Source organism: Cnephaeus nilssonii, assembly GCF_951640355.1.
Source record: "Cnephaeus nilssonii genome assembly, chromosome: 16".
Taxonomy (NCBI): domain Eukaryota; kingdom Metazoa; phylum Chordata; class Mammalia; order Chiroptera; family Vespertilionidae; genus Cnephaeus; species Cnephaeus nilssonii.
In genome coordinates this window covers 46,356,661-46,376,418 of record NC_137087.1, presented here as the reverse complement: position 1 = coordinate 46,376,418, position 19,758 = coordinate 46,356,661, and the positions used below count along the sequence as shown (strand labels likewise).

The 19,758-nt window shown below is 56.4% G+C and overlaps 1 protein-coding gene across 3 annotated transcripts in view; it reads left to right on the top strand.

The window, feature by feature from the left end:
• The window catches only part of SH3PXD2A (SH3 and PX domains 2A), a 218,670-nt gene that overhangs the window by 164,851 nt on the left and 34,061 nt on the right, over positions 1 to 19,758 (top strand). For all 3 annotated transcript variants that reach the window (XM_079793356.1, XM_079793354.1, XM_079793355.1), the window contains one exon: positions 5,386 to 5,517. In XM_079793356.1, coding sequence (XP_079649482.1) covers positions 5,386 to 5,517 — 132 coding nt within the window. The remainder of the gene's footprint in view (positions 1 to 5,385; positions 5,518 to 19,758) is intronic.

Genomic DNA, 19,758 nt, shown 5'->3' with positions numbered 1-19,758 from the left:
AGATCCACCCCCCCAACCCCCCTTCCCCACCCCCGCTTCCTCAGCCCAAACCTGAGAGCAGAGGTTCAGGCTTGGAGATTGTGGAACAGGCAGAGGGGCAGAGGTCAGAGGGAGCTGGGCCAGCCCCAGGGGTCAGAGCCTCAGGTTCAGCCCCTCCCACCACAGCTGTGGGCAGGGAATAGGAGGTGGGCATCTGTGAGGGGGCCCAAGGGGAAGGCAGCAGTCAGGAGGACCCCTTGCCTGTCCCACGCCCCTTGCAGTCCTCCTCCTGGTGTTGCCTATGACGAGGGCCTGGGCCTGAGCTAATCACTGGGCTCCTGTCCCTTTTTCCCCTCTCCTCCAGCCAGTGAGCCCGAGCCCACTTGGCCCACAACAATACATTTTATTCACCAAACGTATAGCCTGGCCGCCCGAGGGCCTGTGGAGAAGCCGGCAGGCCGAGTCCAGCTGGGAGGTACCAGTGGTGAGGGGAGGGACTAGAGGGACCTTGGTGGGATGTCCAGGGTTTGGGGGGGCCTTGGAGAGTTTGGGGAGCCTGGGGTAGGGGCCATCACAAGGCTTGGCTTCTTAGGATGAGCCCAGCTGTTGGGAGAGAGAGGCTGTGGTGGGCGGGGAGTGGGGTGGGGAGACCAGCCAGACTGGAGTCCAGGGTCAGAGTCTTGGGTGAGTCGCCAGGTCTCTCTGGGCCTTGGTTTCCCCATCTGGAATGTTGGGGTGTTTGATGAGACAGAAAACTCAGCGGGAGGTAAGGTCTTCGGGTTGCTTCGCCTGGTATCCCCCAGAGTGGGCCTGGAGGCTCTGATCCGGTTCTACAGGGCCTGCTGCCTGCCAGGAGGCCAGTCTGAGAGGGTCAGGTTGCAGGGACACAGCCTCGGCCACCCTTCTTCCGGCCCCTGTGGCCCTTGCCCTGAGCTGCCTGCTGGTCCTGAGGCTGCAGAGGAACCTAACCCCCCCCTCCACCTCCCCCAATTTCCCACTTCTGTTTGCTTTATACACACTGTTTACAGTTTGCATAGGGCATTAACCCTGTCACCTTATACCATGCTCGGAGCAACCCCATGAGACAGGTACTGTTTCTGTTCCTGTTTACCGATGAGGAAGCTAAAGCTCAGAGAGGTTAAGTGTCCTCCCCAGGGTCACAGAGCTAGTAAGGGCAATGCAGGATTGGACCTCAGACCCTTAGATTCCAATCGTATGCTTTTGTGTCATAAATCTCAGGGAATTGTTGTGTCCAGTACCATGTTGTATGGCACCCGTCCTGGGGCATCTACTCTCAACAGAGAGACTTTTGTCTAAAGCACGAGGTCTGGTTGGGCCACAGTGTCACACAAAACATTCAGTGCAGGACAGGAGCAAGCCCTACGGAGAGAGCGATCAGGCGACTCCTGGAGGCAGAGATGGTTGGGGAGCATTGGGGTTGGTTGAAAGAAGGGCATTCCAGGCGGGGGGTGAGGGGCGGGGGGTGGGGGGCAGCTACAGCAAAGGCTTGGAAGGAAGAACCTGCATAGAACAGTGTGGCTGGCACAGAGCGATGCCCCAGGCATGTGTGTGGAATGATGAATGTTGCCTGGAACAGGGCGTTGTGTGTCAGGGAACTTGGGGAGCTCACATTGTCAAGAAAGACTGAACTCGAGCTTGGCCTTTCTTCTATAAGCCACGGGGACCCACTGGAGCAGGGGGTTGACTTGGCAAAAACCTTGTTAAGAAGTTTAAGTTGGCAGCCAAGACCGGGCAGGAGCCAGCGGTCCCTCCAGGTGGCAGTCGGAGGCGTGCAGATGTGAGGCAAGGGTAGGGCAGGGCTCTGGGGAAGGCACAGGGCCCATCCCTGGATGGGACTCTTACAAAGCCCCTTCCAACCCGGGAGGGGCTCTCCTCTCCAGAAGGGTCCACCCCTTCTCCAAGTCTCTGCCAAACCCTTTGCGTCTGAAGACAGGAGTCTCCCTCCACTGCCTCTCCTCCTCTCTGGGGCCAACCCCTTCAACCCCTCATTTTCCAGGCCTTGGTTGGGAGGAGATCCAGCCTCTGTGGGATGACATCACCCACCCACCCGCCTGCCGAGTAGTTTCTCATCTGGATACCTGCTCCCAGCTCACGCCCACCCGGGCAGCCCTGGGCAGGCAACACCCTGAGAGGCAGATGCCAGAGCGAGCACGCTGGGAGCCAGCATGCGCTGGGGGAGGGGAGGGGAGGGGAGGGCAGCCAGGAGCACAGAGTGTCTGTGTGTCCATCTGTCCATCCCCCAGCCTCTGGAGTAGCCTCCAAGAAGTGCCACTGCCTGTCTTGTGTGCTCTGGAACGTCTGGAGAACATTTCCTTACCCTTTCTACCTGTACCCCAGAGTGTCAGTCTTCAGGAAGCTCCGGCCAGTGTTCCAAGGGGCTGGGGGAAGGGGTATGAGGTTTTTCCCCTCTTCGAAATCTTGTCTCAGGTTTCCTTGGCTTCAATTAAAATGAGCTGATGTCTCTCCGTTCCCCAGCACCCCTGCTTGTCCTCCCTGGCAGCTTCCAACCCCTTGCTCCTCTGTGCCTTTTCTCCCTTCCACAGCTTAGTTGTCTAGTTTTCCCAAATTTCAGAAGCGAGGCCCTGCCTGGTGTGTCTGTATGGGCTCAAAACAAACCAGTAAGTCACTTTGTTCATCTGTCTGCCTGTCCGTTCATTTCATTCATTTCACAAACACTTACTGAGGGCCAGCCACCTAAGTGGACACTGCGGTCTGCTCAATAGATGCAGCAAGAATCACTGTCTTTATTAAGCACCGACTGTGTGCCAGGTGTCCGGGACAGGATGAGGCGGGCCTTTCCTTGGAAACCAGGGGTCAGGGTCTCTCTGGAGGCCAGGCACAGCGCAACAAGTTCAGAACACAAGCACCCAGTGTTAGGTGGGCTTGGGTTCAATCCCAGCCATATGACCTCAGGAACATTGCTTCGTCTCATGAGCCTCAGTCTGCCTGTGTGTGAAATGGGGCTGCAACAAGACCTGCCACGTAGGGTTGTTATGGGGATCAAATCAGACGGCGAGAGGATGCGGTTGGCACTTGGCACAGTGCTGCCCACGAGTGAGCACTAACGAGGCTCATGGTTAATCCTTGATGTGACCCAGGTGCTCTGGGATTTGGAAGCTCTCTCACCTGCTGCTGGGGAGCTCCTCTTCTGTATCTTGAGTTTACACCAACTGGAAAGGGAGCCCCTCTTTGCGATGGATGCTCTTAGCCACAGAAGCACTGGTGTCCCCAGGGGCCCGATGGGAGGTGGTCTCTGTCAGCACTGTGACCAGCACTGCCTCTGTCCTGCTGGCCGTGTCTGAGTGCAGAGCCAGGCTGGCCCTGCTGCCTCGCGGTTGGTTGCATTTCTGCCTGAAATACAATCCTGGCTTTGGAGGGGTTGCCTGGGTTAGGGTCCCTTCTGGGTCTCCATAGGGCTGAGCTGGAGCTGCAGGGTCCTGGGAGAAAACTGTCAGGGGCGATGGGTTTCTTTCCCTTTTGTTGCCCTCGGGTGGGTAGATCCTCGGCCACAAACGACCCAAGGATCTAAGCAGGGCTTCTCACCCCTGGCTGCCCATGAGAACCCAGGGGAAGGTGGGGTGTCTAAAATATACCCCAGACCAATGAAATCTGGGTCTCTGGGGGTGGGACCCAGGCATCTGTATTCTTTACAAGCTCCCGGGGCGGTTTTGCGAGACCAGGTCAAGGATCTTTGTGCTGGAAGAATGGGATGTCGGCAAACAGGAATCGGGCAGTTCTGTAATGGAGAGGGAAATGGGCTTGACCCTAAAACAGTGAATTTGGTTCTCTCTCCAGCAGCTGTGTGAGTGGGGACGCGCCTCTTGGCTTCTCTGGGTCTCTGGGTTGTCTTTTGCAAAATGGGAAGGTAAGGAGGGGGTTGTCAGGATAACTTGGGACGGCGTACGTGCCTGGCACAGGACGTTGGCAAGTGAGACTCCAGCACAGAGGGGACGTGGCTGCAGGCTGGAGCACCACGGGGGCCCGCGGAGCCTGGGAAGCCTCGCGGTGGGTGGTGTGAAGCGGCAGCCTCCCAGGTGCTAGGAATTCCTGTAGGTCCGGGAGGGCCTCCTGTGGGAGGCGGCCCGTGGGTCTCTGGTTTGTGGGTCCTTGGAGCTCCTTGTGGCACCTGATGTCTTAGGTGTTTTGTGCCCCCTCCACCCGAGTGACGGTGATGGTCACGGTGGAGCACAGAGCGGTGGCAGCAGCATGTCCACCTCCTGGTTCCGTGTTTGCTTAATGAGCGTTTGCTTAAGTGGCTGAGGAGGACAGAGAAGCTGCTGCTCGGGAGCCTGCCCTCCTGCTAAGCACCCCCACCTCTGACCCCCCTCGAGCTCCACGGAACTGCCAGGAGAGGGCCGCTGGAGGCTTCTAGGAGCCTGACCACACGCCCCACCGCTCAGAGGCTGAGGGAGACTGAGTCCGTCTCCCTGTGGCCAGTGGGCAGCAGCCCGGCCAGACCAGTGCCCCCTCTGGAAGCAGGTCTGGGAGAGCGGGCCTGAGGCTGGTCCGTGCGTGCCAGGCCCTGGGCTTGGTGGCAGCACCCTGGTGAGCCCCAGGGGTAGGCAAGGAGCCGAACTTAAGGAAAAGTTGGGGGGGGGGGGCGCGGGCTGGGCTGGCCTGCCGCTGGCTTTCTTCTTGGGTTTCAAGTAAACAGTCTCGGCCCTCCTCCCCCTCCCCTGCCTCCACCCCCGGCTCCTCATTCGATGGGTCTCATGTGTTTCTATTTAAGGGTTGCGAGTAAACCCCAGTGATTGGCGGCCTCAAACCCTCTTGACTTCTCGCCTGGGCCCGGGCTGCGGAGACCGTCTCTCCCGCTCTCTCCCTCTCCCTCCTGAGGGGAGGACTGCTGACTCTCTCTCTCTCTCTCTGGGTTTACAGGGGCCGGGGGAGAGGCAGGAGCCCTCCTCCTCGCCGTGCCTTTCTCTCTCTCTCCTCCGCTCCGGCTGCAGCCCTCATGGGCCGCCCACCCGCAGCCCTCCCCTCACGCCCCTGTCGCCCAGGGGTCTGGAGAGACCACGTCCGCCCCAGGCCTCTCCTCTGCCTCCCGCGTGCCGGGCTGTGACTAACTCCTCGCAGCAGCAGGCTTTCCCTCTGAGCTGCCTTGGCCTCCGTCTCTGCCTCTGTCTGTCTCTCTCCTGCCCCCACCCTCCCTCCGTCCCCTGGCTCCCCATGTCCCCCGGCCCCCGCGGTGCAGCGGGCCGGTGTGGGGCCTTGCTATATGGCCTGTCCTTGGGGCCCAGCGAGCTGCGAACCCTGGCTGCGGGCAGCCCCTCGGAGCGGCGCTGGCGACAGAGCAGCCTCCCCCGAGGCCGATGGACAGGGGGCGCCCCGGCCGCGGGGCCATGGCTGGCCGCTGGCTCACCGCGTGCTTTCTGCCCTCGCCAGGTGCCGACACCAGCGCCGAGCCCATGATCCTGGAACAGTACGTGGTGGTGTCCAACTATAAGAAGCAGGAGAACTCGGAGCTGAGCCTCCAGGCCGGGGAGGTGGTGGATGTCATCGAGAAGAACGAAAGCGGTGAGTGCCCCGGCCGGCCGCTCGGGGGGCCAGCCGGCTCCTCGGATGCACTGGACGGCTGGTTTTGTTCCCTTCCTCCTCCCCCACCGCTGCAGCTATACGTTATTTCCATCTGGCGGGGAGCGGGCTGAAGAGGCTGAAGTTTCCCCTGTTGGTTTGGGCTGCAGGCCAGCAGTTTGCCTGGTGGTGGAGGAATGTGTCCGCCGCTCGGGGTGATTAACCGGCTGTGTTAATGCAAGGCCGGGGTGGCAGCGTGGGTATAGCTATCCGCCCCGCGTTTCAGGTCCCCGTGTCCTCTGAGGTCCCTGGGGAGGGGAGCTCCCAGCTCAGGGGCACCCTACAGCAGCTTCCCCAGCTGGGGTCTTCCTAGAAGCCAGGGTCCAGGCAGGGGTGGGGGAAGGCAGGCCATGACGTCACTGTGGGTCCAGGGTCCTGGGCCCCTGGTGTGTTGTCTGAGGAAAGGCCAGGCCTGGGGGGGGGGGGGGGTTGGCTGGTGTCTGGGCAGTGAGCTGACTGCCCCCTGCCGAGCTGAAGGCTGCCAGGACCTGGGAAGAAGGCCCAGACGGGGGGATGAAGCCAGGTCCCGGGCCAGGGAGGGTCCTGCAGCAGCCGCCCTGTCACTGGGAGCTGAGGCTTTGTCTTGACGAGGGCTGCGCGGGGCGCGGCTGGTTCCAGGGTTCTCTCCGCGTGGACCAAGTGCCTCGGCGCCCTGAGCGGCAGGAGCCTCTGTAGGTGGAGAGAGGAGTCCAGTTTGAGCGCAGCCCCTGCTGGACCAGGGGCGACTCTGGCCCAGGACATTCCGCAGCCGCTTGCCCAGGGCCTGCGGGACTTGAATTGGTTCCTGGGGCGTGTTTTGCTTTCGGTTTGCTGTGAGGGAAGGCCCGTGCACAGGAGCCTCTCTGGGCTGTGTTTGGAGGATACTCCCAGAGGGGTGGGGCCTGTTCTCCTTTTCCTGTCCTGCTCACTTCCCTCCCAATATGTTGAGCTCTGAAAGGAAGGCAGACCCAAGGATGACTGTGCCCATCCTACAGATTAACTGACACCCAGGAAATCTGAGGGGAAGTGAGTCATCTGAGGTCAAAAGCAGAACAGAACAGGAATGTTCCTGGGCCCCTGGTTTCTAGGCTGGTGGGCAGCAAGTAGCCATGGAGATGCTAAGAAAATCCCAGCAGACCTCCTGGGGGAGGTGAGCTTAGGCTGTGATGCCAACGTCGGCCTGACTCATGACCCTCCTGGGTTTGGGGTCTTCGACGCCTGTTCCCCTCTCAGAGACCTCAGGCTCTACCTTTGTGCCTGGAGTCACCACCAAGGTAGATGGCAGCCGTGGTCCCCTCGGCAGAGCCACATCCTGAGTGTAAGGCCTGGGGCCTCACCCCATGTGCCCACACGGGTCCTCCTGCACAGCGTTGCCTTCAGCCTTTGTTCCGGTTTGTCTCCAGGCCTACCTCCCGCCCCCCCAGGAAGCTGCCTTGTCCCAGCCACCTGGCTCTGGGAACCCTCTGCACCCCACGCAGGGGAGCTCTGCTGGTGGAACTGGAGACACAGCTGGGGGGAGAGATGTTTGTTTTGGAGCTTGCTCCAAAGAAAGGCAGGCCCATTTCTCCGTATAAGGTCACGTCTGCTCAGGAGTCGAGTTCTGGCTTAGGGACCCTTCTGCCACCTCGCTGCCTTGGAGCAGCAGGAGGAGTGGGTACCAGCCGCTGGCCACGACTCCCTGATTCTCAGGGATGGTGTCCTCTGCCTTCCCATCACCTCTAGGACCCCGGGGCCCCATGGAGTCCTGCCTAGGAGTGGAGAAGGAAGTGCCTTGACAAAGTGGGGGTTCTGTGTTAGACCTGGGAAGGCCTAGAGGCACCTCCTCTTCTAAGGGGTGCAGATGGCTGTTTGAAGGAGGCTCAGGCAGCCTGACTCCCTAGAGCGGCCGAGTCTGGCACACAGACCCTCTGAGGGAGCTGCTGTCCCTGGAAGCCCACCACTTACTCCTGGCTGGGTAGCTTCCAGTCCCTTAATCCCTCTGGGCCTCAGTTGTCCCTTCTGTAAATTGGACGTAATCTGGTGACTGCTTGGGGCCAGGGCCTAGAGAAGGTGAGCTCCCTGAGCCCTCTCCCATGTCTGAACTCCGTGGCTGGGAGATTCCATAGGGCCCTGGGCGTCAGGTGGGAGAGCCTTCCGAAACGTGGCTTTTCCACTCCTCTGGGAGTTTTGTACCTTTATCCTTGGTGGAGACAGCTGCTCAGCAGCCGATGTTTACACAGGGACCTTGCAGTGCTGTGTTTACCATGTAAACCCACACTCTCTGTTGCCATAAAACCGGGAGGCCTGGCCCTGGCTGGATGGCTCAGTTGGTTGGAGCATCATCCCATACACCAAAAGGTTGTGGGTTCCATTTCCTGTCAGGGCACATGTCTAGGTTGTGGGTTCGATCCTCTGTCAGGACGCATATGGGAGGCAACCAATCAATGTTTCTCTCTCTCTCTCCTCCCTTCCTTTCTCTTCCTAAAATTCAGTGAAAGCATATCCTCGGGTGAGGATTGCGGGGGGGGGGGGGGGGGGGGGGGCGGAAGAGGGGGGAAGCCAGGCAGCCTGGACTGTAGACCAGCTTCACCAGAGAAACTGAGTGGGTGGAGGGGAGAAAGGAAGAGGGCCAAGCTACAGATCCTCTGGTGGGTGGTTTCCCAGATCAAGGGAGCTGAGCGTCTGATGGTGGGAGAGGGGAGGTGTGTTGTGCATCCTGCAAGCTGGTTTTGGAAGGAGTGGTGAGTAAGGCTTTTGAACTCAGGAACAAAGACCCAATTGTGATGCCTTTGACCTTGGGACTTGGTGGGTGTGTTGAGGCATTTCCACTTGAATTGCTGGGGCAGCAGTCCCAGTTAGCACCAGTCCTGCTCCCCAGGGCCTGGCCTTGCCCACTGGGAGCCAGGACTCTGCCTGTGTCCCCTTCTCGCTGGGCTGGAAGTCCCTTGACTAGAATGTCCATAGACGGATCCAGCCACCTCTGGTTTTGCCTGCTCCTCAGAGCCCTCTGCCTGGGACCTTAGCCACCAAGCATTTTGGAGGTGTGGTTGTGCCAGTGCTCTGTCATCCTATTGGTCTAAAGAGAGATGTGTCTGGAAGATAATCGAGAGTTAGTCAACAGTAAAAACCAGGTTTTGGGCCATGCACTTCACATGTATCATTTTACTGCAACATGGAAAGAACCCATGAAGTAGAAGGTACTTTAACCATTTCCTGGCTAAAGTAACGGGCTAAACGGGTGTCATTTTCCTAGAGTGCAATAGCTGAGATCTCTCCCCTCTACAGAGGATGTGGGCGGAGGGTGAGAGTGGGCCGATCCTGGGTAGGCTCCTCCCTGAGCTGCTGATGCTGCTGGTCAGGGAAAGACAAGGGCTGGTTGAGATGACCACCAGGCTCCTGGAATGTCACTGCGGAAGGATGCCCCTGTGTCCCTCCTTCCAGCATGGTGCTCATAGGTAGTGGAAATGCATGTTGTTAATTGTTTCTTTGAACTTGGGGATAAGCAACAGCCAAGAGGATGAGAGGAGGAGGATGTATACTCAGCCCTGAGGACAAGCCTATTCTAGGGAACAGAGGTGGACAGAAGTCAGAGACAGCCAAAGCGAGCCCTGAGTGGCGTCAGGGAAGACATTTTTGATCAAGCAGCGTGCCTGGGGCCCAGGCAGGGAAGGACTGTTTTTCTCCGTTGATCAACGGGGACAAATCTAGCAGAATGATTCGACGCCTTGGTTAGCTTTGCCAACCAGCAGGGCAGGCGTCCACCATTGTTGTCTTGTCTTTGGAAGGCCCTTCCTGCTTGACATAAACAGTGGTACCTGAGATGCTTCCTTTCTAGGACATTCTTACGCCTCAAAAGGCCACATTGGCTTCACCTTCCAGCAGGCATAATCTGGCCTGAGTTCTGGCAGAGGGGTGATGGCAAGGTCCCAGTTGCTCTGATTTCTGTGTTGAGCAAAAGCTTCATGCAACGTTCCAGGACTGTTTCTTTCTCAGGACTAGGGGCCAAGGGAGGATGTGGGAAAATGAGTCAACAGATGCTCATTCTTTTCCTGCCTCAGCTTTCCTTCTCTGCGTCTTTGCTTTTTCCCTGGCACCAGTGTGATAACACTGGGAGTTCTTAACTTCCTTGGAGAGCACATAGCGTCCCCCGCCCGACTCCCTCAGCGCCTGGCAGCTGGGCAGTGGCCCCACCCCTCACTGTCGCTGGTTGCCATCTGCGGGGCGATCAGTGGAGTGATCAGGCCCCACTCACACCCGCCTTGGCTTGGCGCCGCCTGCTCACCTGCTCCACCATCCCACTGCAGTCCTGCTCTCGTTGGGGCCCATCGGGGCCAGCAGCACCTCCACTGCCACCCGCTGCCAGCCACCATGTTCCACATCTACCCCTGGTGGTCAGCGTACATCATAGTAAGCGGTTGAATTCCCAGTCTCCTGGTCAAATGACCGCCCAAGGGGACAATTTGCATATTAGGCTTTTATTATATAGGATAATTGAAAAGATGCAGGAAAATCTCACCAAATATATCCCAGCCTCACGGGGACCAGGAATCAGAACGTCAACATGAGCCAAAGCAGCTACTCTTGTCTCTGTCTCTCTCAGGTACCATATAGATTTTAGGCCCAGCTTTGAACTCCTAACTACAGATCAGCCTTCCTTCTCTTCCTATTCACTCGTAACAGCAGCCTGTCCTCCTGCTGTTGGTTTGTCAGAACTGACTCTGTATGACTTTTCAGTGGTGATCACCACCACCAATTTACAATGACTTCTGCTTCTCCGAGTTCAAAATTTGATGTTTGAATCCGATTGGTTCCTGGCCAGCCAATGGATTGACAGACCTTAGATCAGGTGTCCAGTCCTGGGCCAATCAGCTGTGTCCAGGAGAAGTGCCATGGGGTATAAACACGACTTCCTAGCCAACTTCTTCAGTAGTGGGTGTTGGAAGGCAGGTTTTAAAGAAAGGAGATATAGAGGGGGTAAGGTACCCCCAAAACATGTTGGCTGCAACTATTTTGCTTGTTTTGTCACTGTGTGCGTAGTGGAGAGAACCAAGAATCAGGAGTTTGAATACTGGGTTTGTGTGCTGTAAGTTGGAATCACTTAATTTCTGTTTCTTCATAAGTATAAGGGGGCAGTGACACATACTACGTGGCCTTTAAAATAAAAAATATCTTTATCACTAGGACAAAAGAATAAGCTTTCTTCTCAGAGTGGTGTGCTTTAATGCTTATTTTGTATTGTCCAAAGATAACGCATTCTTCAGCCACGTGTTTTGTGAGCTGGAATCTTCTTAACGTTGAGGATGCATCTCTTCTGTTACTTAGGTATTCCTTTTCCTGAACATTGTTATGACTTGTTCTACATGGGCTTTTTGCAAGGGAGAAGTAGACCACATAGAGTATTCATTCATTTCACAATCCTCAAATACCTCCTTTATCCAAGGCCCTGTGTGGATCGGGTACACGCCCATCAGGTTCCTACTCTTATGGGACTTAGACTGTAATTGATGTGAGCATTTTGGGTACTGAAGGGATGGACAGTAACGTGAGGCGGAGGTAGTTTTGCACACCTTCTATTGCTTTAGGTGGACTTCTGCATATCTTCTATATCTTTTTGCTTAGTTTATGTGCTTACTAAGGAACCACTTGCTTGCTAATTCAGAATGCCAAGCTACCCCAGAAGGGAGATCCCAATAAAGACAAGATAGGCTGCTTCTAGACAGGCAGGTTGGTTGCAATCTGCATTGCAGATAAGTGAACTAACACCCTTAACTCTACAACAGCCTTTTAAGAGTCTGGTTCCAGTGAGCCAGCCCCGTTTGGATGTGGTGCCTGGCCCCCATGAGGTCCTGCTCAGCCATCAGAAGGCCTTGGTCTTTGACACCATTTCTTGTAAGTGCCACACATGGGTGTTCCTGCTATATCAGCTGAATTGGCAATTCCTGAGTCCATTCTGGTCCAAGAGTGTTTTTAGTGTGTACTTCTCATCCACTTCACGGAGCTGGCTGGAAGGGAAAGGGCCATAGAGCATACATACATCCAGGAGCAGGAGTTGGCATCCCAATCCAGCCCAGGTCCCCTTCACCCAGCTTTATTCACCCCAGGCTAGAGAGTGTTTTGAGGATGTGATTACAGCTAGCCTAGCAGTTAAAAATATGGGCTCCAATTTAGGTAAGCCTGGTTTAAATGTTGATTTTGCATTTCCTAGTAACCCTGGGAAAGTCACCTTGGTCCTCTAAACATCAGTTTTCTTTACCTGTAAAATGGGGATAATTGTACCCACAGCTGTAGGGTCGGTAGATGCTGATTCAAAAGGAAGTCAGTGCTTTGCGCAGGGTCCGGCTCATTCAGGGGGCTCAGTACATGATAGTCTCTGGTAAGACTGCTGGGCTGTGACCATGGGGCCCACAGCAGGCCAGTGTCTCCCAGGTGGCCATGGCTTTCCCACCAGCCAGGACACGGATCACACTCAGTGGTGTCAGTGGAGTCTCTCAGCCATGATGGTTTGTGAGGTGCGTAAGGCAAGCATGGAGCTTCCTGCAGGGCAGTGAAGCCAGGAGAGCATGCTGGGGACCAGTCGCACTCCTGCAGCCCTTGCTCAGGCAGCTGTCCTTGCCCCAGTCTAAGACAGAAGAAAGAGTTGGAGAGACAGAAGTCATGTTCTCATTGGTGACCCAGGAGCAGTACCCTTATGGGGTCAGGGGGCTTCATGCAGTGACACCCTCAGTGGCTTTGTTCACCCCAGTACTCTGAGGTACTGGGGGTGGGTATGTATAGAGGGTGGGAACTAGCATAGTTGGAAAAGGCTGGCTGGAGGTTGAGCTGGGACTTGGAGAGAGAGGAGGGTAGATAGGCAGAGAGGGGAGGGAATTCAGTCCCAGGGGAGTGGAGTGCTAGGTGGAGGCTGGGCTAGTTGGGGCTGAGACAGCAAGGCAGGTGTATAATTGCCTTGAGCAGGTGTGTGCCGATGGAGACGGTAGAAATTGGGCAGCAGTGCATGGGGCCGTGGAAAGCAGGGGCGCAGGGTGGGACCTGAGAATAGTGGTACTTTGAAGCCAGTGATCCTGCCCGCGGGAGGAAAGTGGCAGGTGAATGTGTGTCCCGGAACGGGAACTGGAAATCGCCAGGTCTTTCCTGTAGCCAGGTCTTCACCGGCTGCTGTTAGGGAGGTGTCCAAGGGCTTGTCAGCTCTGAGCGCTGCCAGCCACCTGCCTGGAGCCAGCTGCCAGGTGGCTGGGTGGGGCAGTGGACTCTGGGCACTCCCTCGGCCTCGTCTCCACCTGCTCAGGTTGGGCAAGTGGAATGGCTGGTCACTCTGACCTCACATTGACTTGGTGGACCTGTCCTGTCCCAAACTCTCCCAAGGCCATCTTCCGTGGACAGTCATTTCTGAGTAAAAAACCCGTGGTGCCGTGGTGACTTTGGGAACCCAGCTGAAGTGCCGGAGCGCTCATCCCAGCCTCAGCCCCAGGGCAATGCCCAGCTGCCTTCCCTTTTGGGGGAACCAAGAAGTTTGCCCTGAGTCTGTTCACAATCACCTCCAAAACACCACTTTCCTGGGTTTGAACACCAGGGGGCCAGTTGAACCACACACTGCTCAGACCCCAGCAAGGCCAGTCTCCAGGTGATCAGGCGTCCACTAAATCCATATTACGGTAGTTGAGTATGTGCCCGGCCAGGGCCAGAAGAGACCTTTGAACAATGCCCCACCCTCTCGGTGCTCCCAAGTGAACCAGGAAGATGGCAGTCGATTTTGAGAAACGCAGAGCAGGAGATAAACAGGGCGCTGACAGCAATTAAGCCAGGGAGAAGGGGATAGAGTGTGGCGAGGGAGGCCTCTCTGAGTGCACGGGGCTTGTGGGGTGGAGAGAGAACCAGAGGCCAGTTGGAGGATTCGAGGCCAGGTGGTACCAAGCCAAGGCATGTTGTTTAGGTGTGACAGCCACCGCACACCCGTGAGAGTCTGCAGTATAGCCAGCAGGTGACCTCACTCCCCACTCCAGACACACCTTAGCCCAGGTGCCCAGGGAGCAGGCAACACTGGAGACCTCTGTCCCCAGGAAAAATGACAGCTCTCACCACAAGGCTGAAGGGCAGGGAAGAGATCTCCCCGCGCAAGGTTTCCTCCACTCTTACGTAAGAGATTTCCACCCTGGCGTTGGCACTGTCAGGGAATTCTGGTTGAGAAATTGCCCCTTGTTCTGTCCCCAGATTATCCCTCAGCCTCGTGGTGTTCTACTCCTCAGCAGTTGGGTTTTCAGTAATCGCCCTGGTGGTGGCAGGGTTACCCGGGGTGATCGCCCTCGCCTCTATCAGCATCTTTTCAGATTCCATCACCTCATCCTCTACGTTCCCGGGGCTGACCTGTATTCCCTGGCCTCGCTGCGGGGGAACGGTCAGGGTGACCCAGTTAACCCAGTTGCCCCGAGCAGCCTGGTGGGAGCCAGTGTTCCCTGGGGCTCCCCATCCTGGGAGCTGAGCTGTCAAATCCCAGTAGGTGGAGGGAAGCTTCTGGCTCGTGTAACCCTCGAGTTCATTTCTGTGTACATTTGAAGTCTGCTACATGAAATTATTGGGGGGTTTTGTTTCATTTAATTGCCTCAGCCTCAGCATTTACATTTCCCTCCTTAGGCACCTCTCGGGCTCGTGCAAAAATGCATTTGCCTCCCCTAAGCTTTTATTGGACTGGATTGTGGGGCAGTGGCCCAGGCACCACGGGAGGTGAGAGAGAGCCAAACTCAGGGAAAGAGTCTGCCAAGGACTGGCCATAAAGCGAGCGAACCGCAAGTGGATCCGAGGCTGGTGTGCTCCGACTGCAAATCCCTCTCCCCTGTTATATCTGGCCCATCGGCACCGCCACGGTCCGCCCTTGGATCACCGTGTCCCAGAACCGTGTGTTTTAAGGAACGTTCTAAGCCCAGTGGCCTGAAGCCTGCATGCCTGTTTCCTTTCGCCTCCTGCTGGCGGGTCATCCGAGAGGTCAAGGCCACCTGGGGAGTGCCTGCTCATGCCAGATAGTAAGGGATTTGAGACTTTTTTCAAGGTGACGTCTTTCCAAATCAGAATATTTTGTTTTACAAGATATGCAACTGTAGTTTATAAAACATGTTAGTAAGAGGAAGGGCAGATGTTGACATTCCATCTTTCCGAGGCAGGAACTGAAGCCCAGCGTGGTTAAGTGACTTGCTTCAGGTTGTATAGCTGGGAGGTGGGGCATCGGCGTTCAGTACATGCTATGTATCCAGTGTTTGGAAATCTGAATGTTTAGAAATCTCTTCCTTGGCTTTGGAAGTAAACGCCAAACCCAAGAGTGTTCTGCTGTGTGGGTTCCCCAGGCCACAGAGAGTGGGGGGTAGAGGTCAGTCGTGCTGAAGCCCTGGCTGAGGTAGGAGAAAGGCGGAGGGTGGGTGAGAGGGAATAGGAAAGGGAAGGGGATCGTGCTGACTCGGGTTCCTGCAGAAGAGTTGCGTGAATGTTCCAGCGTTTGGCTCAGCCAGGTCTGTGGGCCCGGGCCGGACCTGATAGGTGGACGGGTAAGGGGCACATGTGATTTCCCCAGAGATTTGCTCACCAGACCCTGGAAGGCAGGGCTGAGGGTGTGAGGGCAGAGCCTGGGCTTTGCTGGTCAGGTCCCCAGCTCACAATGCCTTCCCCTTTGTCCAAATAAATAGACCTGTCCGGGCCCCCTCCCAACCCCACAGGCCCAAGGAGGAACTGCCATTCTGCCTCCTCCCCCTCCGCCACGTCTCAGCATCTCAGCCCTATCTGAGTGAGGTCCTGCACACAGGGACTGCTTCTATAGGGTGCAGTTTGCTCATTCAGTCAACACACACGGAGCCCCTACTGTGTGTTCTGTGGTGTGCCCAGCACTGGGGTGCAGCAGTTGACACAAACAGCTGCCCCTGTCTTCCCATCACTGGAGGTGGGCATCCCAGCGCTGTCTCCTACCTGCAGGATAAAGGCCCAGGTGCAGCCAGTCAGTCATTTTCACAGTGCACGACCACGTGCAAGGCGGAAAGCAAGTGGCTGAGTTGGGTGGTCAGGGAAGTCATGGGAAGAGGTGCGCCTTGAACAGGGAAGGCCCTGAAGGGGGAAGGTGCTGCGAGCTGAGCGAACCGGGATGACACACACAGAGGTGTGGAGGGGGGCGTGGACAAGCGTGACCCGGGAGCAGCTGGGGCTGCCTGAGAGGATGCTCACCCAGCAGTGAGCAGGCCGAGGGGCAGTGCGGAGGCCTGGAAGGGCCTCAGATGTCGGGTGGAGGAGAGCTGTCCCCGTCCTTCCTTGCCAAGCTGAGGGAGACATCTATGACCATCTGCCTGAGCCGCGCCTTTGTCAGAAATAACGGAGCCTGGAAAAGTGAAGCCCTTCGCCCAGTGTCCCATGGCGAGTTCATGGCAGCACCGTCACAGCTGCGGACTGGCTGCAGAGGTGGCCGTCTCTGAGGGCCGCTGGCTTCTCCCAGCACCATCAAAGCCTCACCGCCTGCTTGGGGTGGGGTGTACCCCAGCTTACCTCTGAGTGAGGCCCAGTCTCCCCCTGCTCCCAGGTGAGGGGAGGAGGGGAGCAGACGCCTCAGCTCCCCAACCTGGGCCCCTCAGCCTGGTGCTAAAGCTGGATCCTGGAGGCAGGCCCCAGACTTGGAGGCGCTTCCTGCATATTGTTCAGACAGACTCCCTTTTTCATACATGGTGACTTCCCCCTGTAAGGTCATCTCCAGAGGCCCCAGCCCGAGAAAGCAGACTCCCCCGGTTAGCAACGTCGCGTCTCAGAGCCAAGGTGGGGGCATCCCACTGGCTGGCTGTGGGTCTACCCCCAGACCTGAGGCTCCAGCCTCTTTTGTTCCGCCCTTCCCCCAGGAAGGCGGTGAGGTCGCTGTTGAGGTTGGCCAGACCTCCAGTCCCGGGGTTTCTGGACACTCTGTCTTTCTCATTTATCGTCTGTACTTCTAACGGACATCTTCTCAAGGCCCGGGCCTCCTCTCCACTCATCATGCCTCCAGTCTTTTTATTGTGACAGGATTTTGAGCGGCTGCCATCAGGATGCACCCACTGCAAGGCCGGGGTCTCCGGCCCTGCGCCAGGGCCCGCAATACTGGCTGCAGGCTTCTCCTGGGTATGGCCAAGTGACCTCCCTGTGCCTGGGAGGCTTTCTGCCAGTTCTGGCCACCCACTTCTTGCTCAAGCCTTGGGTCAAGGGATTGCCACTTGGCACTGGACTCATCTCAGTGGGCAGAGCGACAGTGTGCCCTTGTGGAAGGAATGCCAGGATTTTAGGAGGATCTTGGTCAATCTAGGTTCCAGGCTCAGCCACCCACTAACCAGGTGACCTCAGAAAAGCCACTTTGCCTCTCTGAGCATCAGCTTTCCTGCCCTGTAAGACCGAGGTGTGATTAGCAGTGAAGACATTGACCTTGGTCGCTTCCTAGATACCAAGCTCCTGCATCCCCCTGACCACCGTGCTTTTAGCCAGCTAAGAACCAGTCCTTTCATCCTCGCCGTGCTGGATCTCCTAAAACCCCCTCTCACCTCTGGGGCTCTGAGAAAGAGCCGGTTTCAGCTTAGAGCGAGCAGGCGAGGGGAATTTGACCATGTTGGCAAGCCTTCAGCCAGCTCTCCCGAGCAGCCAAATGGGTCACTGGCTGCAAACGTCCCTGGGTTTGTAATGATGATCACAGGGCTCGTGGGCTCCTGGACACCTTTGGAATGGGTTTTGTGAGGCCAAATGCTTTGCAGATTAAATTTCCGGAGAAAGAGCAGCTGAGAAGTAGTCTTGAGCTTTGCTAAGCCACTTCTGGGCTATGGCAGCAAAAGGGGTGTGTGTGTGTATGTGTGTGTGCGTGCGTGCGTGTGTGTGTGTGTGTGTGTGTGTGTGTGTGTGTGTGTAATAAAAGGGAGGGGTGTAGGCAAAAAAGGAAGATAGTCCAATCCCCAGCCTTCCTCTCTCCTTCAATTTGCATCAGCCAATGGGACGGCCGGTGCTGCTGTGTTGTCCAGGACGGTGCTGGTAGCAAGGAATATGATTAGTGTTGTGGAATTTCATGGTAGGGGTTGGGGGTGGTTTGTTTCCCCTCCCCCCCCCTTTTTTTAAATAAAGTAATGTTTTGAAGAGTTGCCCTGGAAAACTGCTGAAAGCAGAGAGGCTGACGGACGTTTTTGGTCATGTCAGACGAGGACAAGATTATCCAAGTGAGCAAGGGTGTCTCTCCCCGTCAGCGGCGCTGCAGGGTTCCAGGGATAAGCCTGCCAGAACGCAAGCAAGGGGCCGTAATCACAAACAGGCCGGGATCAGTTACAACCAGAAGTGTACTTTAGACTCTTGGCTTTGATGGGGAAGAATGCCGTTTCCCTTGCCCCTCCTCCATCCTTCTCAAGTTCAGTAAGATCTGTGAAAGCAATAGCGGCTGGGGCTTAAAGAGAGGCCCAAACTCAAGCCAGCCAGGGGTCTCAAAGCCCCCGCATGGTAGGGCTCCCCTGACCTCCACTGGGACTGGGAGTGGGGGTTGCCTGGCCTATTTGCTGTCCCCATTCCTCCTAGGGGTAAACCGGAGACGCCCGTTTTCCTAGAGTCTTTCTTGTCTACCTGGGGCCTCCTCACCTCCATCTTTTCTTGCCCACCAACCAAGAGTCCTGACCCTTCTGCATATTTAAGCTGGCATTTTTTTCTTCTTCGTGTTTGCCATGTACCTAGCACTGTGGGTTGGGGGGAGAAGGTCAAGTGGCTCAGCACATTCAAGGCATGCCCTTGAAAATGAAAAAAATAATGGGGCTCTTACCCCTCTTAACCCGGACACAGCCCTGGGAGAGCCCTGCTTCTCATCCCCCTCCTCACCTCAACCAGCACCTCCAAGGCAAGCATCAGATCAACACCTTCATGCCTGGGTGTAAATAACACCACTCCCCGGAGTACTGATACTGTGAGGGGCGTACTGCCCCCTGGCATGGGTAATGGGAGCAGGACCAGGTTTGGCAAATGCCTAGGCCTCCTTGCCAACAAAGCAAGGATTTTAACTGTTCCTTGGAGGAAAGGAAGGAAGTTGACTTCATCATGAGAGCTTTGCACGGGGAGCGTGAGCACCCAGAGCTCCTGCCTCAGCGCCTCCCTCATGAGTGTTTAACCCCATTCTTCCACTTCTGAGCCCAGCCCTGTGTCCCAGCCTCACTCCACAGCTGGGCACAAATTCGCCTCCTTAGTCTTCAAGGGCTTCCACTTTAAAAAACATATTTTTATTGATTTCAGAGAGGGAGAGAGAGGTAGAAATATCAACGATGAGAGAGAATCATTGATCGGCTGCCTCCTGCACACCCCCTACTGGGGGGATTGAGCCCGCAACCCGGGCATGTGCCCTTGACCAGGAATCAAACTGTGACCTCCTGGTTCATAGGTTGACGCTCAATCACTGAGCCACATTGACCAGGCCAGGGCTTCCACTTTTGATGGGGCCAGAGCGACTTGTCAGCACTGATGGGGCAGCTGGGAGGAGGATTCTGGACCCAGGGGCTTAGCTTGCCCTCCATACCCTCATCTCTCAAGGTCCAGGGGACCCACCACCAGAGGGCCGTTGGAGGAGAAACTTTATTCTAGAAGTGGTTTCAGGGTTGGGGGCCCTGGGTGGAGTCAGAGCCTGGGTGGGTGGGAACTCTGCTGCAGAGCCCAGGACAGAGTGGGGATGGAGATATCCATATTGCAGTTTAATGGACAGGCCAGAGCTGGGAGCTGGAGCCAATAACAATATTACTCACTTCTTGGGGAGTGAAGTTATGGCCCGTCATGGCCAAGGGCTGGAGCTCAGCTGGAGTGTCTTGGGCCTAACACTGCTGGTGCATATTTAAAGACGGGGAATCTTCAGGGCCCACCTTGACCTCTAGACATCTGTTGTCTTACTGTATTGAGGCCTCCCGCCTTAGAACCACTTCTAGAATGGAGTGTCTCCTCCCAAGGGCTAAGCCACGGTGGGATGACCCCAAGGAGCCTGGGAGGTGGGTATGTGGATGGCAGGCAAGATCAGTGACTTCCCAGATGCAAAGCCCATTTCTCTGGCATCAGGTACCAGGATCTTCCTAATGATCATAGTGTGGTGTTGATCAAAGGCTGGGCCTCATTCAGTGCAGAAAAAAACAAACCAAACCAACAACAAGTGTGTCGTCAGGAGCTGGAGATCAGGCATTCATTCAGTCCTCAGCCTTTGTCTCCTGCTGTGTGCCTACGCAAAGGCATGGAGCTAAACAG